General features: G+C 38.9%; 1 protein-coding gene across 1 annotated transcript in view; it reads left to right on the forward strand.

Annotated features, from left to right (window-relative positions):
- LOC139735431 (RNA polymerase I-specific transcription initiation factor RRN3-like) overlaps nt 1–26,729 on the forward strand; it is a 43,411-nt gene that overhangs the window by 8,482 nt on the left and 8,200 nt on the right. The window contains exons 9-12 of the mRNA XM_071646185.1: nt 309–439; nt 1,425–1,555; nt 3,040–3,169; nt 22,136–22,299. Coding sequence (XP_071502286.1) covers nt 309–439; nt 1,425–1,555; nt 3,040–3,169; nt 22,136–22,299 — 556 coding nt within the window. The remainder of the gene's footprint in view (nt 1–308; nt 440–1,424; nt 1,556–3,039; nt 3,170–22,135; nt 22,300–26,729) is intronic.

Here is a 26,729-nt window from a genome sequence, read left to right on the forward strand (position 1 = left end):
ATGGGGGATGTCTTATCAGATAGTTGATTCATCTGAGAGAGAAAGGTATCAGGAAATAGGGTTTATGCTGTTTCTTGAGGTTTACAGGATTGAATTTGCAAAATCCTGGTAGATGTCTCGTATATAGATCTTTCTCAAGTTACAATCAGTCCCGAAGTTTTCACTGCTGTATTTGCTCGATTTCACATTCATATTTGAGGTAAATTTTAACGAGGTTGTACAAGTTGCCATTCACAATCCAGCTACGAGCAGAAAGGAATACTAATGATAATAATATCATGTGTGCTGGTGTTTGGCGCCCCCTGCAGGTGAGTTCCTGTTTGAAGAGGCCAAAGTGTTGCACCGCCATCTACTGCAGGTGTTTGAGAGGGTCATCCTCCCCACCCACGCCTCCAACCACACCCAATTCCTCCTCTTCTACTTTTGCAGCTTCAGACAGGTAATAACAACAATGATTGTAATAGAAATAGATGTAATGATAATGATGATAATAAGAATAAGAATGATGATGATGATGAGGAGGAGGATATTAAAGGACAAGTTCACCTTCATAGACATGTGGGTTGAGTGAATGCAGCAATATTAGTAGAACACAACAATGACAGTTTGAGGAAAATCGGACAATCCGTTCAAAAGTTATGAATTTTTGAAGTTTCTGCTAAGTCGCGGCTGGATGAGAAGACTACCATAGCTTGTGATGTCATATGAGTACAACCATATAAAGAAAGTATAAAGAAAATTCAAGATATTCTCACTTTTCTCACATAATAAAAGAACATGTGACTTCTGTCTTTCAGAAGTCAGGGGGAATAATATTACCCCTAACATAAGTCAGTAACAAGTCGAAGAAATGTGCACTTTATTCAAAAAGTCGAGTTTTGTGAAATTCTCTTTTTATTTTCCTTATATTGTTGTACGTATGTGACATCATGCACTGTAGTAGTGTTCTCCTCCAGCAGTGATTGCACAGATACTCTAAAAATTCATAACTTTTGAACGGATTGTCAGATTTTCCCCAAACTTTCACTAATGTGTTCTACTAATATTGTTGCCCTCACTCAATCCACATATATATGAAGGTGAACTTGTCCTTTAATTGTAGTAGTAGTAGTAGTAGTAGTGTTGAAATTTTCGCGCATTTCGCGCAACCAGAAACTGGCGCGAAAATAAAAGCACACAAATATTTTTACTTGCCGTATGTTCCATGATATCATGATTCCGCGGAATTAAAAACACGCGAAACTCTTCTTACCCGGCCAAGCGCGGAAAATTAGTCACGCGAAAATATCCACTTTTACAGTATGCTTCCTACAGGGCAAGGTGTTCTAGTGGCAGATGTGTCTCTTTGTGATAGCAAAGACAAATCGACTGTTGTGTACTCTGTGTGATTCGTTTTGCTGCTTCCTGCAATCATGAATGTCCAGGGCATCGTGGACAGCTTTCTGGATGCGCTGTGGAGAAAGTTTGTGAACCCCAACACTCCAGCAGTGGTGAGACAGACAGCTGCGTCGTATATCGCCTCATTTGTATCCCGGGCTGAATATCTTCCGCACAGGTATGTCGACTTCCATAATGACTGCTCTTGTAGACCTATTCAGTTTTAAAACACTTTAAAGGCAAAATTTACCATGTGCAGATGAAACAAAAACCCTGCATTAGTGCTTCAAAATAGTTCTAAAATGTGAGTTAGGGATAGAAACAACCAATTTAAAGATTTGAACCAGTATAATCGATGTTAAATATTATAAATATACAAAATGTGAACAATAGTTACAATAAAAATGTTTCCAGACTAAACCGTCAACAGCTTTGGTTTATTAACATAATGAGAAAAATAAAGATACCTCCTTATATTTTAGGCTTTATTGCCAAAGATCCATATGGTAGGATGCTTTGTGATACAACTGACCTACACATATGCATCAAAAATGATATCTTGAGCATTTTTTAAATCACTGCTCCTGAAGGTAAACAGGACCTTTAACTGCTAATGGGGCTCCATCACACTAGAGCGAATGCTCAATGAATGCCCAATGAATTCAAAAATTTGAAGATATGTTTTCATCCATTGCTTGTGCTAGAATAGTTTATAACATGGTCGACATTCTCCATTAGCTATTTGTAGGAATTTGCAGAGATATACTGGAGATTTTGGACATGTTTGAAATAAAAAATCTGCTCCAGCGTATTGCTCTGGGAATCCCTGTGGGAAAAGACAGATATGTATAGCAATTAACCGTGTGCCTTTAAGCTGTGCATTTAGATATCATTGGACCAGTTTTCATTTGAGGTGAGAATGCCAGTGTGTAGATTTCATTGTAGTACAGTATGTCCCAAAAAAAAATTACAACGGGGCCCTCCGCAATGATATCTTGAAAAATAGTGAATCAATCTAAATAAAAATTCAGGGTATGAAACTATGACTCATTGCCCACATCTTACAGAAAACCCCGTTCGATTTGCATCAGTGGTCAAAGAGAAATGAGGAATTTTGTGGAGGATGTCGGGAATCTCTCCTGTCCAAGTTCTGTCTATTATTCACACACAAGATCATCGAAATGCTAAACTCGGAAGAATCTGATTCATGACATGCTTTACAACAATCCACATTTCTCTGTGACCGCTCAACCAAATCAAAAGGGTCTTAAAATATAACATCTTAGCTCTATTTTGCAGAAAACCCCATTCAATTTGGTTAAGGGGTCACAGAGAAATGTGGATTGTTTTGAAGCATGTCATGAGTCTCATTCTTCCAATTTTAGCAATTCAATGCTCTTGTGTGTGAATAAAAGACAGAACTTGGACAGAAGAGATTCCCGACATCCTCTACAAAATTCCTCATTTCTCTTTGACCACTGAAGCAAATCGAATGGGGTTTTCTGTAAGGTGTGGGCAATGAGTTATAGTTTCATACCCTGAATTTGTATTTAGATTGATTCACTATTTGTAAGGATATCATTGCGGAGGGCCCCATTGTAATTTTTTTGGGGACATACTGTATAATGATTCTTTTCTCACTCGTCCTCTCCCGTTGTAAAGTTCGGTGACCGCTTGTCTCGACCTCATCGTTGGCTGGATCCACTGCTACATTGACAACCAGGAGGGGTCAACGCGCTTTACCCATGAGATGAACATTCGCATTCACGGGCCTTTCTACTCTCTCTGCCAGGTAAACATCCAAATGTGTGTAAGTTGGTGACACGACATTTGCTCCTGCAATAATTGCTCCAGTCTTATTTACTCCAAGGGCGTAAGGTTAGGGTTGTGATAGGGTTTTAGGTTTAGTTTGATGTGAGGATTAGGATTAGGGTGAGGGTTATGTTTGACGGTAGAATTTTGTTTGGCTTAGCGTGCAGATATTTCATAGGAGCAATTGTCGCAGGAGCAAATGTCATGGAACCGTTTTAGTCGATGTATCAATGAACAGTTACCCCTGTTTTCCTCTGTGTCTTCTACTTTAAGGTTTTTATGTCTCCGCCCCTGACTTTGCTGGGAGGCAGCATGTTTTTGGGTTGTCCATCTCTTCGTCGATCAGGTGGTCAAGCTCACATATCATTATGAATTCAGAACGAAATAAAATAACATTCTGATTCCACCCCGCTTTTTTCTACCATTATTACCATAAAATTAATCGATCAAAAGCGATGAATAGTAAAAATAGTCAGGTTCTTATGAGTTACAAGACAAAGCACTGTTTCCATAGGAAATGTACACCAAATCACAAAATTGCGCTGATTTTGGGGTGGCATGCCAGTATGAAAATAGGTCTGCCTTCATGACAGTACATGCAGATATCGCAAATTTGGTCTCAAAAGTTGGCACGAGACTTGGAAAAAAAGGTCAAGAAGCCTCGCGACAAGGTCTTTTCGCGTTGCAGATTTATTGCGCGGAACGTCAAAGGGCGGATCCCCCAGCCCTTTTAGGGTTAAGGCAACATGTTAATATGACCACATGATGATCAGACAGTTTCTGGTCTTTTGCTCTGTTTGTGAAATTTTGTGTTTTGGTTTCCATTTGTATTGTTTAAAGTAAATAATTTTGATTGAGAGGAAAATAATGAGTATGGCCCCAAACTGCAGATTATACATCATCGAAAGAAAATATGACATTTTATTTGACTGAAAGGGAACTGGCTTAACCCTATTCTAACTGGGCTATTTTAGACCAAGTTTTTAACCCCCCCCCCCCCCCCCCCACTTCTGATCTCAGCCACCGATTGCGTGATCGCCGCAAAATTTTGCCTGAAGATAGAGCTGGATGTCAACTACAAGATTACATGGTCATACAATAGAAAAATATTGACTTTCTATTTTTAGTAAATTATGCAAATTTATGCATAAAAATCATAATTTCACCTGTAACTCCATTAAAAAAGACTGAAGGACTGCTAGTAATTTTTTGTGTCAGAATTCCTCAAGACATCTCAAGCAATTTGCTTGTAAAAAGATTAGTACAATCAAAATCAATTTCTTATGTTTTTTATTGTTTTGTTAATTTCTTATGTATTTTATCGTTTTTTTTCGACCTTTTATTTTCTATTGTTTCTTCGCCAAAAATTTTTGCATGCACTTTTTCAAGCTTATCTACATTAGAATTGATTAATTTTAATGAATAAAAGTTGAAATAATCTAATTTATATCAATTTAACCAAAAAAAAACCCCCACAATTTGCATTGGATTTGCACATGATATCATGAATTTGAGCTGTTTTGGGGTTGACATGCATTGTGTAATATACAAAACATTACGTAACTTCAGAACAGTGTACCCGGACATCGCAAATTTGGTCTCAAAATGTGCGGGAGACTTTAATGAAAAAAAAATCATGAAACGACCCGCCAAAATCTTTGAGTTGTCAAGGCCCCCCCAGTTAAAATAGGTTTAAAATCAATTTTTTTTTAACACTTCAATCATAGTTTATTTCCAATCAACGAAAATCAAAACGTAATACAAAGTATACATGTCATGAAATGATATTGTCCAAACGTTTCCAAAATATTCATGTAGTATACGAAATAAATTATATACAACAACATATGTACAATAATTACAAGGAACAATGCGTGTATACTTCATGAGCGTTCGGAAAATAACTTCAATTATGGAAAATAGCGATCCACTATTAAAAAAGCAAAGCTTGTGGGACGTGGATCGCTGGATAAATCATGAGTAAACAATATATTATTCAAGGTTATTTTACAGCTATTGTACTGAATCAGTCTGCCTTGTCTTTGAGATAAAGGGAATCCATGTACCTTGTATGTCAGTTTTGTTGTGAGCTTCTGTCCTCTTTCTCATAATGTATGTGGTGTAGACATGCATACATGTGCATGAAAGCATGCATGCACACATGCACACGTATACACACCTATACACACATGCATGTATATGTACCGTCTGCATACATGCATACATATACACATACACACATACATACACACATACTTTGTGTAACGCAGCTGTTTTTAATATTTCCACGCGATCAAACCTGAGATGTAACCTGAAACCTTTAGCCTGTTTTTGATCATCCTTACCTCACCTCGTTTTCTGTTTAAAGGGACACAGTCCTCACGAAATTTAAAAAAATATGTTGTTGTTGGTACCTCCAATGAACTACTTTCACCAAAAACAAACTTTAAAATCACCAAATAAGCTCGTACATTTTGGTTGAAAAAGTGTGACTCTGCATGGTGAATATGCTAATGAGCAAGTCTTGGCGGAGAGTCATACGTCGTCGATGCACAACTCTTCCCAGCCGTGTTCTGCTCGTTATCCGTACACTCCCTAGTTTACCCGGATGCATGAAGACGTCGGTGGCTACTCCGACTCGTATTTGACATTGTTTCTACGTTGTGTGTGTGTGTGTGTGTGTTTGTGTGTGTGTATGTATTGTGTATTATATTCGCACGTGTGGACGGTACAACAGTACTAGATGATAGATCTACGGTAGATACGCGTACGCATCCCGTACGCGGTTTGCCCTTCGCACTTTTCCAGTCTCAAGCGCAGCTGCAGCCCTACCTGTCGCCGCTCATGCATGTTCTATAGTAGTACGTACAGAGTGTACATATTTGTAGGTAGAAACGATTCTACACAGGCCTGCTAGTACACTACAGGGGCGACCGCATTCAGCGTCGTCTGGTCAGGCTATCTTACATCAGTAGTTTTGCTCGAATCGTGCAGAAAATTTCCCAGGAAAATCCTTTTTTCCGTCCCAGACCAACAAAAGTATCGTGAAAGGTGAGCTGTATGGCTGGGAAATATCGGTACAACGATGCCAAACATAAGAAACTTAGGGCCTACCTACAAAATCTCGAAATCGTGTTGTGACCTACCTGTGCGTGGACAATTTGTGAAGCGATGTTTTTACGTGGACTGGCAGGCTGTGGCCCTCGGTTATAAACCGAGAAAACTCCTGAAATCAGATGCAATCCTGACCATTTGCTCACATGAGTTATAAAACAGAAACACCTCGAGCATCGACTTCGAAGAGAACCGAGGGAAAAAAGCGAAGAGAGGTAAGGAAAGTGGCTAGCTATGTTTAATTTACCGTGGGCCTGCAGCCGGGGTTGGACTGCAGTACAGTGCCACTGAGCTAGCTGCTGCCAGTGCCGACTGGACATGCACGGCAAAGTGGAGCGAAATCATATCCCTACGACCCCCTGTGTTTACCCTTCCCGGCTCACGTCATATTTTTTTTTTCGAGGAAAGGCGATTATCTGACTACTTACAGAAATATTGAGATACAAACTATTTTCTTTGAAGTATTCGACTCTCTCATGCACAGGTTATCTTCGGTTTGAATGCCAAAATCGACTGGACGGAGTCGAGTGTACTGTGCATGTATACACATTGGTATGGTAAGGATTTGCGCGCGAGAGTGGTTTCTACGCTAAGAAGTATGCAACACGGACGGAAGCTAGAAAACGACCGTGCCTATTTGATGTCAAGTTCATGGTATATTTGGTTTAAAAATACATATAAATTTATGTTTACAATATTAATTTTTTATTATTAAATTATATGTATCTAAGCTTGAAATATTTTGTTTGAAATTATAAAACCACAAACTTTCACATTATATGATAAAATTGCAACTAATCATTTGAACACTTAAATTGGTTTTTAGAGGCACGGCTGTCAACTTGGTGAGTAGGGCATGCACTACGTAGCATCTTTTTGCCGGCTCTTTCACGATCGCTTGCAGGAATTATTTTTCAAAAATCGCGTACGGAGACAATTTTTGATGTCCAAGCGTATAAATTGGTGAAAGTTTATATTTTTTACTCTTCTTAATTATCAGTACAGTGAAAATCTCAGGACTGCTTCCCTTTAACCCTGTGTGTGCTCTAAGTGCAAGTTGGCTCAGAAATCCCTGTAGTATTGTACATACTGTGCAAAGTCTGCAGCACAGAAAGGATTAATGAGCACAGAGATACAGCCCCCCCCCCCCCCCCCCCCCCCCCCCCCCCCCCCCCCCCCGCCAGTCATGCAGAGTTCATGTAAACATCGGGAACGCCCTGCCTTAACCTACATTTATTGCTCACAAGAGACCCAAAAGCAGTTCATTGCTATGAAGATTGGTATTTAATGATATTGTCCATTGATATTTTCTTTTCTTAAGGTTTATCTTGTTTTACAACCATTTTCCCCCATGGGGCAGTAAACATGAACAAATATGACCACTCTCCCCACAAGACACCTCGGGATATAATATTATGTTTCAAAAGTTGTTTCATAAACTTGATGGTTGACTCTCTCTACTCTATTGTTATCAAATGCTCTTCTCGCGTACTATTGAAGATTTTCTACCAGCATGTAAGCTTGTCGCCGGTTAATATGTACCTCATTTGATAGCCTCCAGCCTTCAAATTTTGGTTACAAAAACAAATAACTTGTTATTTCATGCATTTTGTGATACCAGTCTTCTCGGTTTGTTTGGACAATGCATGTGAGAGATCCAGGTTCTCGTAATGTTTATTGAGTCACCTGACACAGAGTTTTGCCCTTACAGATTGAGTTAATACCCCTCAGGGAATATAAGATTGCCTCACATGTATGCTTGTACTGTGAGGATCTATGGCAAGCTCTTCTGGGGCCCCTGCTTTTGTTTCAAATTTTTGTTTAGCCTTTGTCCAAGCCACTCTGGCTCTGTAGTAATTGCAAAAGAAACAAGCAGATGGTATTCACATGATCGGCAAGCCCCCAAACAATCAATGTAAAAATGTTAATCAGTATAATCAATGGTAAGTATCATTAGATATACAAAATGTGAACAATAGTTATTAGATTGTTTTTAGATTAAACCGCCTACAGTTAGAGTTTATTGAGTATGAAAATAAGTGATATCTCTTGATATTTTAGGCTTTATTGCAAAAATTTTATATGGTAGCATGTTTTGTGATGCAACTGACCTACAGATTATATGCATCAAATGTGATAACTCAAAACATTTTTTAAATCACTGCTCGTAATGGTAAACAGTCCCTAGGGGAGTTTCAGTCCAGCTTAAAGTTAGTGTGATAAGAAAAAGTAAAATCTTACAAAATACAACCATGAAAATTTGATCAAAATCCTCTGAAAAATAAGGAAGTTATGACATTTTGAAGTTTCACTATTTTTTCCATGAAACAGTTCTTGAACAGTCAATTATACAAATAATGAAGTGTTGATGTCATCCCCTCACAACTTGCCATACTGTTTACGCTATTATTTTCGCGTACAGATATCTCCGTGAATGAGGAGGTCATAACATTTTTGCAAGATGTTTTCACGAATTGATGCTGATGCTAACATAAATGTACTATTACCCTTGCACATGGAGACATTTGCTGTTGTTTTTGATGTATTGTCACATATTCGTATATATTCTTCTAATCCCCACACATGAAACTAGTGCAAAAAAAAAAATTGATTTGATTTTTAGTATAGTTGCGCTATTCCACAGAATTAAAAACATGAGAAATTTGCCGTACCAGACCGAGCGTGAAAAATTACTCACGTGAAAATGTCCACTGTAACAGTATTGGAATGTCGCCACTCGGCCAAGGTTAGAGAACACAGCCGTGGGGTGGTAGATCTTCAAGTATGTGAATTGTTACAATAATCTGGAGATGCCAGGGTTGTATTGCAAAATGAAGCAAACGTGTATGTCAAACAGTATAATTCCCAATTGTTTTGTCTTTTCAGGGAAGGTATTTGTGCTTGAAAAGAATGTATTGTGAGATTATCAATAGATTCTAGGCTTCATCCATGAATTGAAAACTGCAGTAGTATCAGCAGATTAAAATTAGATATTAGGGTTGACCAAACAATCGTGTAATTTCACATTTCAGCATTGCTTATTGCAGTGGCCTTTTTTTTTTCATTGAAACTGTACATTTAATATCAATAGCAGAATTGTTATGACTTCTCACTTTTGAACTGTCCCCATACTTGGCTGTTTTGCACATTCCAGGAACATAGAATCATAGCAAGTGAGGTGTCATTTAAAAGATGATTAATCTGACTTTCATATGATGTCATATTTAATGAAGATAATGCAGGTATAAGAGAGACATGATACAGTCAAACCTGTCTGTAGCGGCCATCCAAGGGAAACGAAAAAAGTGACCGTTATAGACAGGTGGCCGCTATAGACAGGTTATCCAACAACATGTGTGAATTGCCTATTGACCGATTCTGTGACGCGCTATGTGTATTTTTGGCATGGGCAGCGCCATTACGCGGTGTCTCAGGCGACCCCCCCCCCCCCCTCCCCCACCCCCTTCCGTGCACGGAATGAAAAACTGATGCATGGTTGTTTTAGCCAATGGGCGTGTCGTACTGAGTGCGCGAATGCTTGCTTAGTACGTGAACCTTTGTTACAAGTGCATGATAAACATGTTGCCTGGGGGGTGGGGGAGAAGAGGGGGGGTCGGCTGGGACACCGCAAAATGAACTCATGGCTGCGCCCAGTGCCACAAATTGTCTGCTGCCCTCAACGAACCTGAATCGGTCAATACATGTACACGTACATGTATCATCGTTGTATACATCTATAAGTACTAAGTGTACATGTCCATGCGTAGGTATGCACACGTGTGTTTCATGCATTGAACAATACATGTGTTTATGAAATTGTTGCACTGTAACATGTTGTACAGTCGTGAAGAAAGCTTAACACTAGGGCATTACTATGACTGAATAAGTGATGAATGCAGCGGTGGCGATCACTTAACGTTGCCCATGAATAATGACTGGCACGGCCACAAATCAGAAAAACACGCTGAATTACCAGCTATGTGGCCGCTATAGACAGGTTAAAATCTACCGCAGGAAACAAAATTTGTGGCCGCTGGCCGCGTTAGACAGGTGGCCGCTATACACAGGGTCTTTAACAGGGCTTTTATCTCAGAGGGGATTTTTCAGTGGCTGCTATAGACAGGTGCCGGCTATAGACAGGTGGCCGCTAAGGCAGGTTTGACTGTATATCAAACTTGAATTGCAGAACTTATTTTGAGGGGTATTTATCTTATCATGGAACATTTCAGAAGATGAATGTGTTGTCAGTGAGGGATGATTATGTGAAGTTGTGCGAGAGATAGAGCAGAGACTGGTAGTTTGAACTTTAAAGACAATGGTATGTATGCATTCTGAACTGATGGCTTACTTATGAACGTGACAGCTATTCACCTTGATGCGAGCATAATTTCCGGTCCATTAACCAGCTGCAGCTTGGATATCCTTTGCCTCACTTTCTTTTCTTTCTTTTTTTTTCAGTTGCATTATGAACTCTCAATGACTGTAACCATTCCCCTGTCCACTGTAGATGCTCTGTTTTGCCCTTGTAAAAGATGTGAAATGTGCTGGTATTTGGTTTGGTGTCGCTGCTCACCCACGACCCAAACTTTGTGTACGGCACAGATATCAATAACTGCCATGGTATATCCACGTATGCCCACGCTGCTTTGGGTATACTCTGTATGCCGTGTCAGACATAAATACCGGGTATATCTCCTCACCGCAAGTTCTTCCATAGTAGGTCGAGTCGCGGAAATTTTGTGATGACATTTTGAGCAGAACTCTTATTGGTGCGCCATCTGCATCCAAGAGAATGTAACTGCATGCAATCACAGATGTAGAAGTATTCCAAAGTTCTGTTAATTGTTTCTTACATATATATATATATGTATATACTAAAGTATATGCACTTAGAATCATCACAATCTTGATATCATGTAATATGATTTTCTGTTTGTACTTTATGGCCGCCTGTATTTTATTAGATTAATGAATTAAAATTAGTAATAGTAATAATGATAATGATAATAATAATGATAATGATGATGATGATGATGATAATAATAATAATAATAATAATGATAATAATAAAGATAATAATAATGATAATGATAATAATAACAACAACAACAACAATACCAACAGGCAGACTGAAGTTAGCTACCTTTTCTTTCTCCCCCCCCCCCCCCCCGAGTGTCAGAATTTACTGCAGAAAGAAACAAGAAACAAATCAAAGAAAACAAGCAAAAGTGGGTGGAGGCTCAAAGAAATTGTAGAGCTATATAGGTTGAGAGGAGAGGTAAAGGAGAGAAATTTAAGAAGAGAGAATGAATGTGAGTTTGAATAACAGCGAAAAAGATAGAAAGAGAAATCAGGAACGAGAGAAGAATGTGATGTGTATTGGGGAGTCATTTTCAACCAGCAGTATTAAATTGTGGTGACTGCCAAAGTGGTATCACACTTTCACACACCATTTTAGGGGAGTCTATGCCTTGCACATTAAAACTGAATTTTCTGATGTGGCAAGATTATACTCACATGTATGCATTTTCTTTTCACCATCTTCTGTTGGTGTACAACTCTTTTACATTGACGCCAAGTTGCATATTGACAAATTTCCCATGTGAAAATGGCATCTCACCCCCCCCCCCCCAAAAAAAAGTTGTAGCAGTACCTGAGAATATTCTAAGATTGTAATTCTTTTATTTTCGTGTGTCCTTGGCCACTTTATCAAAGGAGAAATTCCCACCAGATTAGCCAAGTGACAATCTACTGTGAAGAATAGAATAGGAATGTACATTTTTGTATCAGGAAATTATAAATAAGCCAGTGTATGTGTATGTGTATGTGTATGTGTATGTGTATGTGTATGTGTGTGTATGTGTATACATACATACATGCATGCATACATGTATACATTTGCTCATTTTGGTATGTCCTTGGCCACTTTATGAAAGGAGAAATTCACACCAGGTGAGTTAGTAACAAACTACTGTAAAGAATAAAATGAAAAAGGAGTAATCAGGAAACTACAAATGAGCAAATAATGACTGTATGTGTGTGTATGTGTATACATACATACATGCATGCATACATACATTGTACTTCAACCTGTAAATGCACACGTGTATAAGCCCCTTAAGATAAAGACTTCAGTTTGATGTTGCGGAAGTTGTCAGTGATATCCCTGTGAAAGCAGCCACACCAAGAACTCTTAAAACTGTCCAGGTAATCCTTCCCTTCCTGCTGGTAGTTGAATTATAGTTTTCGTCATAAAAGATGAAAAATTATCCAGGAGAGAAGGTTGATACATGACAGAGACCATTGTTGTCCTATGTCTCTGTATCATATCACTTCTGGGGTGATCTCATTGCTGCCCCCTTTTTTTATGCCTCCGCCACGAAGTGGTGCCGGAGGCATTATGTTTTTCGGGTTGTCCGTCTGTACGTCTGTCCGCTTTCTTTACACGATAACTTGAGTAATATCCACTGAAATTTTACCAAACTTGGTCCAAGTATAAAGTATGATGGGGCAATTACTTGATCAGATTTTGGGTGAAATTGGCTAAAGGTCAAAGGTCAAGTGTCAAGGTCAAATCATGAAATTGTATCTGTTTACGCGATAACTCATGACTGGATGAAACAAATTTCACCAAACTTTGTCCAAGGATGCTGTATGATGGGACAATTACTTGATTCGTTTTTGAGTGAAATTGGACAGAGGTCAAAGGTCAAAGATCAAGGTCAAATCCTAAAATTTATCTGTTAATGTGATAACTCAAAACTGGATGAAGCAGCTTTCCCCAAACTTGGTCCAAGGATGATGTATGATGGGGCAATTAGTTGAGTAAATTTTAATGACATTGGCAAGAGGTCAAAGGTCAAAATGTCAAGGTCAAATGCCAAAAATGTTGCTATTTCCCCATATCCATGCAATGTCCAAAAGTATTTTCTTGAAACTTAGTGTAGACATGTACTACTGCATAAAGATTCTCCAGAGAGAGTTTCATGTCATAAGGTCAAAGGTCAAAGGTCAAAGGTAGGTGAAAATGTTACAATTTCACTTTCTTGCAAATGGTTCAATATATCTTCATGGAAGTTGGTACATATGCATGTACTGACTAGCAGGGATTATCTAGGGAATGTAGTGGTCATGGGTCAATAGTCAGAGGGTCAAAGGTCAAGGTCAACTCCTCAAAAAAATTACTATTTCCCTCATATACTAGTATATATGCAATGCTTGCATTATTATTTTTTAAACTTGATATATATGTGTATTACCTAATGGAGATTCTCTAGGAAATTTCCAGCCAGAAAGTCAAAGGTTAAAGGTCAAAGGCCAGGTTTAAATGCAAAAAAAAAAAAAAAATCTATTGTATACTGTAATTACACTCTTTCTTCATACCTTGAAAATTACTCAATGCATAAACTTTTAAAAGGGTCAGTCAGAAGTCAAGTAAAAGTCCTCAATTCCCCAAATACATGTACCTGCACTCTTAAACATTCAAGATATTTCTGACAAACCTGTCATTTGAATATTTTGCCAGTCATCACACATTGTGAAGACATTGTACCATACACCTAATGGGAGAATCATGCATTATGGCGGAGGCATCAGTCGCCATAGCGACATTTCTAGTTTGTTAAGTGTCATGTCAGGACTGTATCATTTCTCTCTGTTCTTTATCAATTTCAAAGTCATTATGGCAGTAATAGTAACTGTTGTAGTAGAAGTAGTGGTAGTCGTAGTAGTAGTAGCAGCAGCAGCAGTAGTAGTAGTAATAGTAATAGTAGTAGTAGTAGTAGTAGTGGTGGTAGTATTAGTAGTAGTGGTAGTAGTAGAAGTAGTACTGGTAGGAGTAGTAGTAGTGGTAATAGTAGTGTAGTAGTAGTAGTAGTTAGTAGTTGTAGTAATTTAGTAGTAGTAGTAGTAGTAGTCTAGTAGTAGTAGTATTAGTAGTAGTAGTTGTAGTAGTAGTAGTAGTAGTAATTCAAATCATACTCTTGTCATTTTTTCAACAATTGTGAGTGTGCATCACAAAACCCACAAAATGCTACACACATTGATTTTGTGTCAGTACTCAAAGTATATGAGATGGATCAAGCTAGTAAATCTTAAGTTTTTCATATTTTTGGAAGAACAAACTTCATCTTCATGGTGGTAAAGTTTGGGATCATAAAACAAATGGGAAATTGTATTGTTGGCAGTTTTTCTAGAACACCTTCTTTTATGTAGAATAGTGTGCGTAGGTGAGTCTCGGGCTTGAGAGTCTTCTTTCCATTTCTTCAAACAAATGGGAGAGTGTGTTTTTAGCAGTTTTTTTTTTTTTTTTGTATCCTTAGAAAAATGTGATTAGGGGAGTCTTAGAGTCCCCCTTTCATTACTTAAAAAAAAAACCCTAGTAAATACACTTTCTTCATTTTCAACTCCAATAACTTTTGAAATGATAGTGCTACTGCTTTGAAAGTTTGAATTAGTCATGGATAGAATGTGTTCATAAAGCATGATCAATTTCAGCTTAATCTGATTCATAATCCCTTCATTGTGTATGCTGGGGAGGTTCACATCCTGTTTTTTGTCCCGTTCATTGCACTGCATGCACAGCTTGGTATAAAGATTAGGCACTTGAGTAGGCCCTACTTTAGGGCCTCATTTCTCAGTAAACACTCTTCTAGAGTGTGTACTTTCTTTCCATTATTTAGAGACTTTATAAGGTAAGGGGAGTCCATTTGAATTGGGTTATACATCATTTTAAAGCTTATAGTCTGCTCTTTCAGAGTCTGTCCTTAAAGGACAAGTTGTCCTTAAAGGACAAGTTCACCTTCATAGACATGTGGGTTGAGTGAATGCAGCAATATTAGTGGAACACATCAGTGAGAGTTTGAGCAAAATCGGACAATCCGTTAAAAAGTTATGATTTTTTTAAGTTTCTTCTCAGTCACGGCTGGATGAAAAGACTACTATAGCTTGTGATGTCACATGAGTACAACGATATAAAGAAAGAATAAAGAAAATTCAACATATTTCCATTTTTCTCGCATAACGAAAGAACACTCGACTTCTCTCTTTCAGAAGGCAGGGGGAATAATATTACCCTTAACATACATCAGTAGCAAGTCGAAGAAATGTACACTTTATTCAAAAAGTAAAGTTTTGTGAAATTCTCTTTTTATTTTCCTTGTATAGTTGTACGCATGTGACATCATGCACTGCACAGTAGTAGTCTTCTCATCCAGCAGTGACTGCGCAGATACTTAAAATATTCGTAACTTTTGAACGGATTGTCCAATTTTCCTCAAACTTTCACTGATGTGTTCTACTAATATTGCTGCATTCTCTCAATCCTTATGTATATGAAGGTGGACTTGTCCTTTAACTAAAAATACATGTCTGGTGACTGTAAGCGTTATGGTGCAGGGTCACAATTTAAAATGTAATGATTCAAATTAGACATGCATTTGATTTGATTCACAAAAAGCAAAAATATTAGTGTGTTCATGTCTATAATCAAGTTAAACACACACACACACACACACGCACACACACAGACACAGACACATGCACACTTCTATATTCTGCAAAAAGAAGGAGTTGTCCACTCAAACTATATACACTGTATGTATGTGAAATCTTTGAATGGGCCCTCCATTTTCAATTACAGATGGTATATGATAGTAGCAGTAGTGTAGAATGGTAGCAGTCCTTCATGTATTTCAATTTTCATTTGTGTACTTATTTCCACGTGTATATCGTATTTTCATAAATTGTAGCTAGAGGGACGTAGGGTCTTTGTCTGTGTTTATCTGGCTAATATCAAGTGTGTGTCTGACAGTTCATCATCAGTCTATTACTTTAAAGGGATGGTGTAGTTTTGGTTGAGATGAGGGATTCACTTATTCAGACATTAACTATTTACTAGATTATTAGAAACCACTTACATGAAATATTAAAGAGTATACAATTCCAAGAGGGATTTAAGTTGTTGATGTTTTTTTTTTTTTTTTTTTTTTTTTTTTTTTTTTTTTTTTTTTTTTTTTTTTTTTAATGAAAAGCAGTTCTGAAATGGTTGAGATATCCACAGGGTAAAGCAGAGTGATCCTAATAAAAGGTTGGTCCTAGTTTTTATTGGGACCTCTTTGTTTTGGGGTATCTCAGCCTTTCAGAACCAATTTTCATCAAAGAAACTTTTAATTCCTCTTAGAATTGTATGCTCTTCCATATTTCATAATTGATTTCTCATTATCTCACCAAAAAAAAAAAAGTAGGAAACTTGAAGCCCCATCTCAACCAAAAATATACCTGGTACCATCCCTTCAAGTGTCTCACTGTCTCCCCCCTCCACCCCCTTCTTTCTCTGTTTTCTGTCTTTCTCTCTCTTCTCTCTTTAACCCTATCCAGGCCGGGCTTTTTGGGGTGTTCTGTGGCTGAGGGGGGGCTGATTCAAACCCCCCCCAGATCTCGGCCGTCGATCGCGCAATCGCCATGAAAATTGGCACATGCATTACCTGTGGCGTAATCTACTAAATTATACAAAAAGAAATGGAAATTTTCATTATGCTAAGTAATTATGCTATGTAATCATACATTTTACTCCAAATCAGAAAGTAAAGCTCCTAGAATCCTAATTTTTGGTGATATCATTCTTTGTAGCATTCCTAACAATGTACTGGAAAAAAAAAATCCGGTATCAAACTTAATTTTTTATGTATTTTACAGTGTTATGAATTTCTTATGTATTTCTTTGTTTTTCGAACTTTTGTTTTATCATTTTTTTTATTTGCAAAATTTATGACAGAACCTTTCCAAGCATAATTATGCTAAAATTAATTGATTTCAGCCTATGAAATTGAAAATAATCACATCTTTATGAATAAGGTGAGGAAACTTCATTTGCATAGACTTTACACACAGAATCACGTTTTTGAGCCATTTTCAATCTGACAGGCATGTATAAAAGGTCGTGCAGCGTCTTAACAGTATGCGCGATTTTCGCAAAAATGGTGTCAAAAGATGCGCGATACTTATAAGTAAAAAGTCAGCGAACGGCGCGGTCAAAAAATTTCGTGCGGAGGAATAGTCACGAAAAATGTCGAGGGGGGTATTCAACCCCCCTGGCCTTTTTAGGGTTAATGTTGCTTTGTCTTCAGTTGTTGTGCTACATGTCAGTTGGTCTGTCTTTCCTTAAAAAGTGAGCAGAATGCTTTCCCTCTCCGCAAGATGTTTACACTTGTAAACTCACAAGTAAATTGAATATTTATGACTTTTTTTAAAAAGGGTGGTAGAAATGCAAAGTGTATCTCTCCGGAGAGATGTTTACACTTGTAAACCCACAAGTAGATTGAATATTTATGATAAAAACAAAAGGAGGGTAGAAATGCAAAGTTTACATGTGTAAACCCACAAGTAATTTGAATATCTATGATAAAACAAAAAAGATGGTTGAAATGCAAATAGTTCTCCAAGAGATGTTTACACTTGTAAACCCACAAGTAATCCGAATATTTATAATAAAAACAAAATGAGGATAGATATACAAGTACCATATAAACAGATGTGGCTGTTTACAGAATCACTATTCAGTACACTCTCTTGCACAAACATTTTCCAAAAAGAGGAAGATCTCATCTGCAATTGAGACTTAATATGTAGTGACAGTTTGTAGTCCTACCTGTGTGTATTTGTGTCGCAACCTATGTGCATCCATTTTAACAAGATTTATTGTATTGTGAAAATTCTCAGTCAAAGATTATTTGGTCTGAACTGGATGAAGTAAAGAATTTCACAGAATGCAATTTGGCTTTGCTCCTTCAGAAAGTGTGTAAAATTATTTTTGTAACTTTGATGTACGCGTAGGAACAAGTAATGTGGACGTTTGTTTTTCATGCCAACTTATAAACGTTGAGAAAGTCTTGTAAGAATTCCTTGATGTCGCTGTACCGTGATCCCCCAAAAAAATTACAATGGGACCCTCCACACTGATATCTTTAAAAATATTAAATCAATCTAAATACAAATTCAGTGTATGAAACCATAACTCATTGCCTACGTCTTACAGAAAACCCCGTTCGATTTGCTTCAGTGGTCAAAGAGAAATGAGGAATTTTGTAGTGGATGTCGGGAATATCTTCCCTCCAAGTTCTGTCTATTGTATTCACACACAAAAGCATCGAAGTGCTAAACTTGGAAGAATCAGACTCATGACATGCTTTACAACAATCCACATTTCTCTGTGACCGCTCAACCAAATCAAATGGGGTTTTCTGCAAAATAGAGCTAAAATGTTATATTTCAAGACTCTGAAGTAGCATTTAGTCAGAGTGTAATCATATTGGGTGTTATCAATGCAAAAATCTGATTTTTTTTTTTTTTTTTTTTTTTTTTTGGGGGGGGGGGGACATACTGTACTATGCTGGCATCACAAACTTTGGTTGAGTGCCCATCAGGAGGTTGTGGCCCATATGAATTCAGCCAATACTTTTGATCATAGCTTTTGAATCAAAAAATTGAAAAATAACACTCATGTGTGTGACTGATTGTGTGCATTCACTTAATTCCCAGTTCTATCTACAGTAGGGATACCTAAAGCCAAAACATAGTTCAGTACGCCTGCAAAATTGTCAAATTTCGCCCCCAAATGTATACCTAAGAAATGTGTGGAATAACACTCTAATGGCAAGATATTCGTTGGGTAACGACTAAAATGCGAAATATTACCAAAAATGTTCGCATCTCAGAACTTCCCCGATAGGGGTCAGGCTAACTCGGGACTCGCGGACAGCTCGGCCTCGTTTTGACGGCGGGGCCAAGTTGTCCTTCTGGATTATACAGTGTTGTACTATGGGAGCGCTTCTCATTCTGGATGGTCACAGTTATTTGCCGAGTTGAAACAATGCGCACATCAAAGAACCTCTTTGGCGCGCATGCAAAATTAATGAACGCCTATCAAGTGCCTATGTATAGACTGATTCTGTGACGCGCTATGTGTATTTTTGGCATGGGCAGCGCCATTACTGCGGTGTCTCAGCTGACCCCCCCTCCTCTCTCCCCACCCCTCTCACGCGCACGGAATGAAAAACTGATGCATGGTTGTTTTAGCCAATGGGTGTCTCGTACTGAGTGCGCGAACTTTTGTTACAAGTGCGCGATAAACATGTTGCCCGTGGGGTGGGGGAGAGGAGGGGTAGGCTGGGACACCGCAAAATGAGCTTATGGCTGCACCCAGTGCCACAAATTGTCTGCTGCCCTCAACGAACCCGAATCGGTCTATAGAATATGGCGATCACAAACTGCGTATAAATTGTCAGAAATACAAATGTAGGGCCAAGTTAACCTGGATCCTTCTGGAATGAAAGTCAGTATACTGACTTTTACTTTTGATCTCAAAATACTCCGAAACAACTCATTATCCTGGCAAATCGCGTCAGCCACACAAGTTTCTTGGCAGACACTTTCGATATATTGCAAGTAAATATGAAATGGTGCCAGACGGGTTCTCAAACCCTTACCAGAACTATGTTTTCACTTTAAAGGGGCAAACGCAACATAAGACAATACCAGTGATACCAGTAGAAATACTCTCCGACACATGCTTGGGTTTGGGGGGGGGGGGATGGGAAAAATATATATATACTGAATGTGCAAACAGCTCATCATTTTATGAAATGCTTGTGGGAATATAAAATGATGCTTTCAAGGGCAAAGGATACAGTTTCCATCTTTGATACCGGTAAAAAAAAAATAATAATGGTAATACCTTGACACATACGTTGTATTGAGGTTGGAAAAAAATATATACATAATGTGCAAGCAGCTCATTTATCTTTTTATGAGATCCTTGTGAGTATATGAAATGATGCTTTCATAAGACTAGAAAAGCACTCTGAGAGCGCAGACCTCTGCCAAGCAGTTACTTTCCACCCATGATCTTGCTCTTCCCAAAGATATTTTTTCTCCTCTCTACCACTGGGGAAAAGCTTTTTGGGCTCTTATATAGAGATCAGTGATTTCCACCCATAGGTCTACATGCTGAAAAATTGCCCGATTTCCCAATATAGAAGCCTTTGTTACGTCATAAACCCTCAGCTGCACGACGCACCTTGCCCTAGCAGAAACTAGAGCACGCACTTTAGTGCGCGCATGCAAACCTCAAATACGCGCAGCCTGAACTCCCAAGTTCATTGACCCTACCTGCCAAAATATCAAAAATCCTTCATAAATTCCCAAAAAATTCTCGGATCACTACCAAAAGTTAATTGTTTGTTACTTGTGTCATTCTCAACCTTTCCTGCAAGTTTCATTCCAATCCGTTAACTACTTTTTGAGTTATTTTGCACACAGACAAACTAACGAACTAACTAACTAACTAACTAACAAACCAACGGTCATGAAAACATTACCTCCTTCCTTTGCGGAGGTAAAAAGGATACAGTCTCCATCTTGGAAATGGGTTGTAAAGACAAAATAATTGTACCCACACTATTGTGGATGTATTTCAGTGAGTTTACCTTGAATTGTCTCTGTCTGTCTGTCTGTCTGTCTGCCTTGTCTGTCTCTTTGTCTCTTTGTCCCTTTCTCTCTATCATTAGAATTATTGTCTTTATCATTGCTGTTATTCTCTTGTTATGCTTATGAAGGGATAAGAATTTTCTTCCATATTTTATGTACCATTCCCGGACCTCCCAACCACTCTGAATTTTGAAGAATCTGAATTTTGACCATTCCCAGCTCTTTGTTACAAGAGGAGTTTCCTGTTTTTTCTTGATGACTTTTATTATGCACTCCTATGACAACTGCTGTTTCTTCTTTCCTACTTTTGAGCCAAATCATCCCTGTTTTTCATGCAGAAAGGTTGGGAGGTCTGCATATGTTAACCAATTAAGTCCCAGGTAAAACTCTGTTGCAGAAATTATTGTCTTATCATTGTTAAAATGGCAATGCTGAATTTCATGTCATATCTGATATCGGAGAAAGATTTGAAGGAACCAGTTAATATCGTTAAATCTGCACTAAATCAGATAGAAAATTAATGAGTAAATGCCATTTTCAGTGAGCTGCAGGAATGTAATCTTCTAAAGTGTGTTGCCAATTTTACAAATCAATTATTGATTTAGCAATTGAAATGTCTGAAACTGAAACATAGTTATGTATAAACAACTAGAGGCTTATGATTAAAAGATTTTTTCCTGCTCTGCATTATGAAACAATGAACATTAGAAATCATAATACAAAGATTAATCATCACAATAAAAAGATACGGCACCAATTCACAAATAGCACCAAACTAGCAAAATTTGTGAAAATAAAAACCCTGTGAAATGTATGACCTATACAGTGTACCAGCTTATGAAAGGAATCTCATTTTCAGGGTTGCGAAAGGAACACTCAAATGTTTAACTGTTGGAGATCTATCACTCGACTACTCCCACTTCGTCTGATAGCCATTCAGTCTCAACCCACATGGTCTAATCCCGTTTCGTCTGCAACCAGATCATCTAATGGCCATTTAGTCCAATGACCACTTACATAGAGTCTCATTACCAATTGGTCTATTCAAGATGGGTTATGTCCATTTCGTCTCCTACCCACAGTTCATTAGGCAAAGAGGGAAAATATCCAAGGACACAAAATTGCAATTAGACCATCTGGTCATTAGAAGAAACGATAATTAGCCAAACTGGGCATTAGACCAAGTGAGGATTAGACCAAACGGGCATTAGACGAAATTGATAGTAGACCAAATGAATGTTGCCATAATGGTGTTCAATGTACTGGGAAGTAGACCATCTGATTTTAGACCAAGTGGCAATATACCTAACTGTGTACCTCACTCTCTTCACTTTCTGCCTCAACCCAGGCTGTGTTCTACATCTTTGTGTATCGGCACCAGCAGCTGTTTGAGAACAACAAGGGCTTACACTACGTCATGGGTCTGAACCTGGAGAGGATCGTGACCTGCCGTCTCAACCCCCTCAGAGTCTGTCTCCCGTCCATCGTCAACATCTTTGCGACTCTCGCCAGGTAGGGGACTCTTGGTTGACCCTGCAGGGGCTCTCTAGAGGCGTGGTCAGTTTGCGGCCGGAGGTGCCCCCTGCCCCACCTAACTTTACCTCTTGCTTTGCTTGCTCACACCTCACCGGCTTGCCTGGCCTATCCCCAGCCCACTCCCCCTCCCCCAGAAGGAATACCCTCATTAAAATTTACTGTGGCATTCAAAAGCCATACCTCTCTTGCTCCGATAACACCCTCCTTAAAGATGCACTGTACAGTGTGCCCCCCCCCCAAAAAAAAAAATAAATAAATAAAAATAAATAAATAAAAAATTACAACCGGATTTTCGCATTGATAGCAATATGATTAAACTGTCTGTATGCTACTTTAAGGTCTTAAAATATAACATCTTAGCTATATTGTGCAGAAAAGCCCATTCAATTTGACCAAGTGGTCACAGAGAAATGTGAATCGTTCTGAAGCATGTCATGCGTCTTATTCGTCCAAGTTTAGCACTTGGATGCTCTTGGAACTGCATTTATGTGTGAACACAATGGACAGAACTTGGAGGGAAGGGATTCATGACACGCTCTACAAAGCTCCTATTTCTCTTTGACCACTGAAGCAAATTGGATGGGGTTTATTTTAAGATGTGGGTAATAAGTTGTAGTTTCATACCCTGAAATTTTATTTGGATTGATTCACTATTTTTAAAGTTATCATCGCAAAGGGTCCTGTTGTAATTTTTTTTGGGGGACATGCAGTATATAGCTTGCAGATAGAAGGTTTGCTTGATTGAATTCATCCTCATTTGCTGCCACTGGGTGCATTAAAATACTAGAGAAGCACTCTGAGAGCGCAGACCTCCGCCAAGCATGCAGCTCATTTTCACCACTGATCTTGTTCTTCCATAGAGATATCAGTGATTTCCACCAATACGTACTTAGGCACCATAGTAGGGCAGATATGTAACAAAAATTGGTCGAAATGCTCACATCCGGCGGAAAGTATGAAATTTTGCATATAGGGGTATTTTGGGGCGCTGATTTCAAATATTGCCGGATCCAAGAGATCTGACCACGGGGTCGGCCGCCATTTTGAATTCCAATATGGCCGCCATCACAAAACAAATTCAAAGATCCCTATCTTCAGTTCTGAATGACCTGTGGTACCAAAATTTGGTACACATGAGCGTTTTGACACATTGAATTTGATGACAGATTGATTCGGAGTGTCTGACAAACATCGAATGGCCGCCATTTTGAATTCCAATATGGCCGCCTCGACGAAATATTCAAAATCCCTATCTCGATTTCTAAGTGGTGAGTGACCCTGAAATTAGGTGTAAACAAGTATTTTAATATACTGAGTTAAAATATTAACTGATGTGATATGTCTGACAAATGCAATGCCTGCTATTTTGAATTCCAATGTGGCTACGAAGACAAACATCACGACTAACATTCACGGGCATGTCAAAAAGTGCAGCAAAAAGGAAGCATAATGCACCTTTCACTGACGTCACAATGTAAATACATCAGCGCGCACTCTATCAGTTACAAACGCGTGCTCAATCAGGTAGCCTAATTTACAAACCCGAGATAGAGATTTTCAACACTCCAACATGGCAAATATGTATTAAATTCAAATTGGCTGCCGTGCAGCTTGTCAGACACGTCAAATAAGTCTGTTATTGAAGTCATCATATCTTCATGCTTTTATATATCAAATTCCAATGGCTAATGTCATTCAGAACTGAAGATAGGGATCTTTGACGGCGGCCATATTGGAATTCAAAATGGCCGCCGACCCCGTGATCAGATCTCTTGGATCCGGCAATTTTTGAAATCAGCGCCTCAAAATACCCCTATATGCAAAATTTCATACTTTCCGCCGGATGTGAGCATCTTTTTCACATATCTGCCCAACTACCATGCTGAAAGTGTTTATAGTGTGCTGAAAGTAGCCCGATTTCCCATTATAGAAGCCTTTGTTACGTCATAAACCCTCAGCTGCACGGCGCGCCTCGCCCTAGCAGAAACTAGAGCACGCACTTTAGTGCGCACATGCAAACCTCAAATACGCGCAGCCTGAACTCCCAAGTTCATTGACCCTACCTGCCAAAATATAAACAAATCCTTCATAAATTCCCCCAAAATTTTCGGATCACTACCAAAAGTTAATCATTTGTTACTTGTGTCATTCTCAACCTTTCCTGCAAGTTTCATCCCAATCCGTTAACTACTTTTTTAGTTATTTTGCACACGGACAAACTAATTAACTAACTAACTAACTAACTAACTAACAAACCAACGGTAACGAAAACATTACCTCCCCCCTTGGCGGAGGTGAAAAAAAAAAGAAGCTCATCTGTAATGGTGGACTCCAGTTGAGATTCTGTATGTGCACTTATGTGGGGATCAGTGATAAACCTGTTCACAGATTGTTACAGGGATTTCTGAATAAATTGAAGTCGAGCCAGCTTGGTATCACATGGTCTCCCAAAACTACAGGGTCATTTAAATCCATCATGGTCCTAGAAACCGCATTTCTTCATGTGTGACCCTGCATCACAAAAACCAACAAAAAGTCAGCAGACATTGATTTTTAGTCAAGGACGAATTCTGAAAGAGTGGAGTATAAGCTTTGAAATGATGTATAACTCAATTCAAATGGACTCTCCTAGCCTATCTAAATATCGGAAAGAAAGCACATACTCTGGAAAAGTGTGAACTGCGAAAAGAGGCTCCAAAGTGATGAGTTTATTCAAGCACTTAATCTTTGCCGAGCCATTCTGGCTGTGCGATGAATAGAAAAAAAAAAAGAAGAAAAGATGTAAACCAGTGGAGCAATAACAATGAAGGGATTATCAGTTTAAATGAAAATTAAGTATGCTCTATCAACACATTCTATCCATGATTACTGTCAACTTTCAAAGCAGTATCGTTATCCGTTCAAAAGTTATTAGAGTTGAAAGTGAAGCGTGTGCAAAGGATTTTCAAGAAATGAAAAGGGATCTGTAAGACATGCCTGATCACATTACTCTACATAAAAAAGGGTTGTAGAAAAACTGCTGAAAACACACTTTCTAATTCATTTCATGATCTCAAAACTTTGGGGTAATGTAGAAGAATAGCTCATTCAGAAAACACAAAAAACTCAGGATTGACTTGGTTGACCCATTTCACCTTTTTTGAGTCCTCATGTAAAATCAAGGGGTGCAACTTTCTGTTGGTTTTGTGATGCATAGTCACATACACAACATATACAGAAACTTTCTTCAGTTTGGGGGAATCATGCACAAAAGAATTTAGGCTTCTACCAACCTTAAAAGTGTACCAACACCCTAGAAATCAAATTTGTGTACAGCAAGAATACACAATAATCAGCCACAGTTCACCTGTGTTAGCCCCTGAAAGCATGCATATTTCAATAAATCATATACAGTCAAACCTGCCTTAGCGGCCACCTGTCTATTGCGGCCACTGAAAAATCCCCCCGAGAGAAAAGCCCTGTTAAAGACCCTGTGTATAGCGGCCACCTGTCTAACGCGGTCAGCGGCCACAAATTTTGTTTCCCTTGGTAGATTTTAACCTGTGTATAGCGGCAAAAAACCCAATGGAGCCGTAGCCGAGCCGATAATTCAGGGTGTTTTTAGCTCACCTGAGCCAAAGGCTCAAGTGAGCTATTGCGATCGCCCTTCGTCCGGCGTCCGTCGTGCGTCGTGCGTCGTCCGTCGTCCGTCGTCCGTCGTCCGTCGTCCATCGTCCGTCGTCCGTCGTCCGTCGTCCGTCGTGCGTAAACTTTTTACATTTTCATCTTCTTCTTGAAAACCCCATGACCGATTTTCATCAAACTTGGCAGGTAGCATCCCTAGGGGGTTAGGAACTCAATTTGTTAAAATGGGCACCATGCCCCACCCAGGGGGCCCCCAGGGGGGCCCAAACCCCCCAAAATTAAGGAATCTGTAAAAAGCTTCTTCTCTAGAACCAGAAGTGATAGAGCTAAGTTAATACTATGAGTTAGTACATTGATGACTGTAGTTTCAAGTTTGTTCATGGCAGAATCAGGGGTGCCCCCCTTGGGACCCAGGGGAGGGGGGTGGGGAAGGGTTCTAATGGGGCCTAAATTGTACATTTTCATCTTCTTCTTGAGAACTCCATGACCCATTTTCACCAAACTTGGCAGGTAGCATCCCTAGGGGGTTAGGAACTCCATTTGTTAAAATGGGCACCATGACCCACCCAGGGGGCCCCCAGGGGGCCCAAACCCCCCCCCCCCCAAAATTAAGGAATCCGCAAAAATCTTCTTCTCTAGAACCAGAAGTGATAGAGCTAGGTTAATACTATGAGTTAGCACATTGATGACTGTAGTTTCAAGTTTGTTCATGGCAGAATCAGGGGTGCCCCCCTTGGGACCCAGGGGAGGGGGGTGGGGAAGGGTTCTAATGGGGCCTAAAT

This window comes from Diadema antillarum, unplaced genomic scaffold (assembly GCF_040938485.1).
Source record: "Diadema antillarum isolate AM-2024a unplaced genomic scaffold, OU_Dant_1.0 seq00000578_RagTag, whole genome shotgun sequence".
In the NCBI taxonomy this organism is placed as follows: domain Eukaryota; kingdom Metazoa; phylum Echinodermata; class Echinoidea; order Diadematoida; family Diadematidae; genus Diadema; species Diadema antillarum.